This window comes from Rhagoletis pomonella, unplaced genomic scaffold (genome assembly GCF_013731165.1).
Source record: "Rhagoletis pomonella isolate Grant_MI unplaced genomic scaffold, Rhpom_1.0 Rhpom_scaffold_00775, whole genome shotgun sequence".
NCBI lineage: Eukaryota > Metazoa > Arthropoda > Insecta > Diptera > Tephritidae > Rhagoletis > Rhagoletis pomonella.
Genome location: NW_023459329.1, coordinates 1 through 5,536, shown reverse-complemented (window position 1 = coordinate 5,536; position 5,536 = coordinate 1). Strand labels below are relative to the sequence as shown.

General features: G+C 33.1%; 1 protein-coding gene across 1 annotated transcript; it reads left to right on the top strand.

The window, feature by feature from the left end:
- Nucleotides 1–6: 6 nt before the first annotated feature.
- Nucleotides 7–4,380, top strand: LOC118751538 (neuropathy target esterase sws-like). The gene is made up of 4 exons (XM_036486368.1): nucleotides 7–408; nucleotides 488–763; nucleotides 850–1,036; nucleotides 4,233–4,380. The coding sequence occupies exons 1-4, from the start codon at nucleotides 37–39 to the stop codon at nucleotides 4,355–4,357; spliced, it is 960 nt and encodes a 319-aa protein (XP_036342261.1). The 5' UTR covers nucleotides 7–36; the 3' UTR covers nucleotides 4,358–4,380.
- The last annotated feature ends 1,156 nt before the right edge of the window (nucleotides 4,381–5,536 follow it).

Genomic DNA, 5,536 nt, shown 5'->3' with positions numbered 1-5,536 from the left:
CGTCTAACATCCGAAGTGGTTCGCAAACAGCTCGGCATGCACATATTCGAACCCAGCAACGAATATCGTATGACCTCTTGGCTAGCGCAGCAGGAAGATCGCAATACCATCACTCTATATCAGTGTGACTCTTCTCTCAGCGCTTGGACACAACGTTGCATGCGCCAAGCGGACGTCGTACTTATCGTGGGACTTGGTGATCATGCGCCAATCGTTGGTAAATTTGAACGAGAAATCGATCGTTTGGCAATGCGCACACAAAAGGAGCTCGTACTGCTTTATCACGAGTCGATTAATGCGAAACCGAAAAATACACTGCAATGGCTGAATGTCAGGCCCTGGGTCACCAAACATCACCATTTGCAGTGCCCTAAGCGCATGTTCACGCGCAAAAGTCAATATCGCATTGTAAGTGAAACTGCTAGCATCAACAGATTTATTTACATACAAAAAAATGTACAATCAAATTTTTTTTTATATCTCACAGAACGATCTGTACAGCCGTGTATTAATGTCCGAGCCAAATATGCATTCGGATTGTTCGCGCCTGGCACGTTGGCTGACTGGTAACTCAATCGGGTTAGTTTTAGGTGGCGGCGGTGCACGCGGTGCTGCACATATCGGTATGTTAAAGGCTATACAAGAAGCTGGTATACCGGTAGATATGGTGGGAGGTGTTAGCATTGGCGCGCTAATGGGTGCACTCTGGTGTTCGGACCGTAATGTAACAGCCGTTACACAGAAGGCTCGGGAATGGTCAAAGGTGTGTAGTTGCTGCAACAATTAAAAACAATTATAATTAAACTAATTAACTTACTTTTGCTTTGCATTGCATTTTTTTTTTTGCAGAAAATGACAAAATGGTTCCTGCAATTGCTCGATCTCACTTATCCAATTACATCGATGTTCTCTGGACGTGAATTCAACAAAACCATTCGTGATACCTTCGGTGATGTGGCCATTGAGGATTTATGGATTCCGTATTTTACACTAACGACTGATATTACCGCAAGCTGCCATCGCATACACACAAATGGTAAGTTGATTTTGCTTCTACATACGCGCGCTTCCCCTCTTTAACCATCATTTCATGCTAAACACAAATAGAATATAAATATTTATGAAAGTTTCTAGTGGCTTTCGCAAACACAAGTAGGATGTGAGCGCTGGCGTTTCCCATTTCTTTATAATTTTTTTTCTTAATTTTAATTTTTGTGTTTGTATGCGGTTATTATTTTTCTTTAAAGTTTTTATTGCAAAGTCTTTTTTGCGTTAAAAAAAATATATATTTGATGTAAAATTTTATCCCACCATCTTATTTAAACCAGAAGACCTAAGTGCGACTACTTATGTTTCAATCGTGAAAAATTGGCAGAACTCACTTTATATAAGATTTTCATGTTTGACATATTCTGAGATTTTTACATTCCGATATTTTATACGTCATAGTTCTGTTGTATGCCTATATCTTGTTATATTAGCATAACGCATTGATAAGCCGTTGGAACTTCACGTACAGTGAAAAGGAAAGCTTTCCTTCGAGAAATAGTAAAAAAAAATAAATATAAAATGCCGCCATTTTGTATGCAAAATCCTAGTAAAGTAGATTAATATTTATCGATACATGTACATACATAGTTTTGCATGACTTGTAAACATACTCAGTTTTCATATTAAATTAAAAAAAAATAATAATTTTAAAAAATGTTTAAGAATATTTTCTAAATTGAGGATGTTTTTAAAAAATGCTGCTTTTGATTCATTTAATAGAAAAAATCGTATTAAATTGTACGGTAGCATTTAACAATTAATTGTTAATAACTTTTTTAAACAATTAACAAGATAATTGAAAAATTAATTGATTAACGCCCAACACTGCTATGAGGCATGGTGTAATAATAAAAGGTATCGTCAGTAGCGACGTGTTTGTTGTAATTTTGACAAGTTCGAGACGCTTATTTGCAGTGTTGCCTATTCTCCTTTATATACTACTATTATTTAGGAAAATAGTATCTAAAATACTACATTTTAGTAACTCGTTTCATCGCGATTTTTTTTTTAGAAATTAGTGCTTTTATAACATCATTAATAATTAAAATTGCTGGATTTGTCAAATTTTTGTCAACAAAATGTTAGTAAATAAAAGATATCGTGGTTACCAAAGACTTAAACAAAAATCGTATGGAAAGGCATTTTTAATATTAAATAACTTTTGCTACATTATCATAGTATTAAGTTAAATGAACAGTTGATGCACTAAAGTGATTACTTGCTAAAATAAAGAATTCAATGATATTTGTAGTATTTATGTGTTTTAATCTATTTAAAAAAATCATTACAAGCCTTCTAGGAAATTGCCTCATTTTGCGATTCCTTTTTTTTTTTAGTCCTATTAGTGTGGAGCTTAACAAAAACACATATTCATACTTGAAACTCCGTAACTATATATGTAGTTGTTTTGAAGTAATATGCACAAATGGGTAAAATTAGGAAATAATTAGTACATTTTCTACTACCTTATAATGCGTTGCCGGCATAGGCGTCCCGAAAAAGTAAGGTTAAGTTATTGACGACACCTTTTATTATTACATTATGGCTTTGAAGAACAGGCTATGAGCTCAACCAGCCACCGACGTAAAATCGTAGACCATATCGGCTGATACAACCTACCTTATGGGATTTTCGTGTTAACGAAAACTTACTACCGCTTGACGGTGACGTTGCCGTTGCTTCTGCCTCTCTCTATCAGCAGCAATTTGATATGTTGATACGTTGGTGGCTGGTTGAACCATATGTCGTAAGAAGTAACATAATTACACGTCGCTTATTTACTTAAAAAAAAAAAAAAACAAAATCGGGAAAAACGGCTCTAAAGTTTTCAATTCACATATCGACTGCTGAGTGGAAGATTCGACCTATTTCGGCAGCCAGGTCGAAAACACTCTATCTCAAACAACTTTTCAAAATTTGGTTAAAGAACGCCCTATTTCAGAATTCGTTTCGAAAAACGCCCTATCTCAGCTGCCGATTCAAAAACGCCCTATGTCAGTACATTTTCATTTTGAAGTGAGATAGGGCGTTTTTGAACCGATCTTCCACTCAGCAGTCGATATACAGTTATTACTCCCATAGTAAAAATGAATACATATTTTTTTCTAGTGAGGCACTAGTAATCGATACAGCTATGAAATTTTTACACAACATAGAAGAAGATGTAGCGGTACTCTCTGCATACTCAACTAAAAATTTATATTTTTTTGGATTATGTCACTATTGAAATGAAATGAGCGATACGTACATATATGTATTCATAATAGGGCGGTCATTAAAATATCAACGTCATGTGGCATCCATTTATTTTGGTTCTACATATAAAACACAACATTTTGAACAAATTTTTAAGGGGTCGCTACCAGGATTTTAAAGAATTAATTTTTTTTTTTTACTCAGCGATTTTAGGAATGTATATGAACATATTTGAATAATATGCCAAATTTATCAGCTTTCAAGTCAAACTTTTGTCGAATTTTTGTGATTTAAAAACAAAAAATCAAACCCTGGTTGGGACCTCTTATTTTTTTAGTTGAAATGTTCGTGAATGTCTTTATTTTGTACGAAGAACAAACTAAATGGGTTCCTCCCTAATACATACATATACGTATGTGTATGTATGTGCGTAAATTAGTGAAAATTGGTCAAGCCTTAGTAAAAAAAAAAACTCAACTACACTAAATTGTATCTACCGAGTCTGTAACTGGTAAATTTATTTGTCGATAATACTGAATAGCTGTAGCATTTTATGATAACCAAATATAAGGAACTAATTATTTACGTGGATATTTGGAATTTTTGTAACACGATTTTTCGGTAAAAAGAAGCTGTTACCTTCATCACATATACATACATACATACATATTTCGAAAATATTTAATTTAAAAGCGACTTATAATATTTGGTTGACATTAAAAACAAACCACATAATAAAATACATAATCACTTTTTATTGTTTAAAACAAATTCAATTAATGTCTTGATGTGATGTCCCTTAATGGCTGTATGAATTAATTTTGGCGTAAAATTTAAGAAAAAAATATATTATTTTAGCATCGCCTGCACACATACATATATTATCCCAATCCCCACTAAGCATCCATACGTTCGCTCCAATAAACTCGAATTCATCTAAAAAAATTTACGCACACACATTATACCGTTACACTTAAATTAAACAGGATCTCTTTGGCGTTATATACGTTCATCTATGTCGCTCAGCGGCTATATGCCGCCATTGTGCGATCCAAAAGACGGGCATCTCCTGCTGGATGGCGGATATGTTAACAATTTGCCAGGTAAATAGTGAAAAAAAACAACAACTACAAAAATTGGGTGTGTGTGTGTGTTTGTTTCTTGGCATCATATTTATTTTTTATTTGCTCAAAAAGCATATTTTGGTAAGATTCATTTTTTTAAGAAAGAAAGAGAGAAAACAAATGCAGAGTGGAAATTTTCTTATGATGAATTATAGTGTAGTCATCAAGCCACATATATGTATGTACATATGTATGTACTACATTACATATCTCTTTTCGACTCAATGATATTTGAGTATGGTTGTTATTATTCTTGTTGCTTGTTTTTGTTAGTTTCAGGCGTAGCTGAAATCTTGCGCTGTTTTGCGTAAAATAATGTGACTTTACTTATGTATGTAGTTTTCTGAGCTGTTCAGTGTCTTTTGATGGTAGAATTAGAGTGAAGTTTGCTTCTGTCATATTTTAGTTTTTGGTTTTTATTTGTGTGCATGCTTTAGCTGTAGGACTTCAGAGGATTGTAAGTAAGTATAAAGAATATTAATAAAAATGTATTACTTCAACATAATCCCCCCACATCGATTCTATGTCGATCCAGTTCTCAACTTTTCCAACTTTATTTTAACATAATTTGCTTTCTCATGCCAATACAAAACATAATTTTCGTTTTAAAATCGTGGTGTAAAAAACTCAGAATGTGTTTTCGTAAAAAACTTTATCTGTTAACCTTTCTTATATCTGTTAAATCATCTCTAAAAAGCCATGATTGTGAAAAATTACATAAACTACACATACACTAAAGTAATTACAAAGGTCCACAGGTCCTTTCCTTTGCTGGAAGAACTTTTTTTTTTGGGCTATGTATGCAGAATAGCCGTCATAAAAATGAAAGTAAAACGATCCCTCATTGATCAAAGTAAGGTTTGATGGAAACTATATTCTCTGGATTAAATTTTAAAACTATACTTGTTGAAAAATTTCAAAGTCGTTTTTTAGTTATGAAGTTCTTCCAGCAAGCGATCGATATGGCTGCCGCGGTTGATAACAAGTGAAATATAATTATCTATTCATTGAAATTTAAGAATTTTTTGCGTAGTCTAAGAATTTTTCTTTAGAATTGTTAAATTGGCTCTGGTTTTCAAGATATTTGGGATTAAAAGTGTCAAAAAAAGGCATTTTAGTTATTTTTGAACTTCTACGAGTTGAAATGAATGTTAATAAATGCTTAA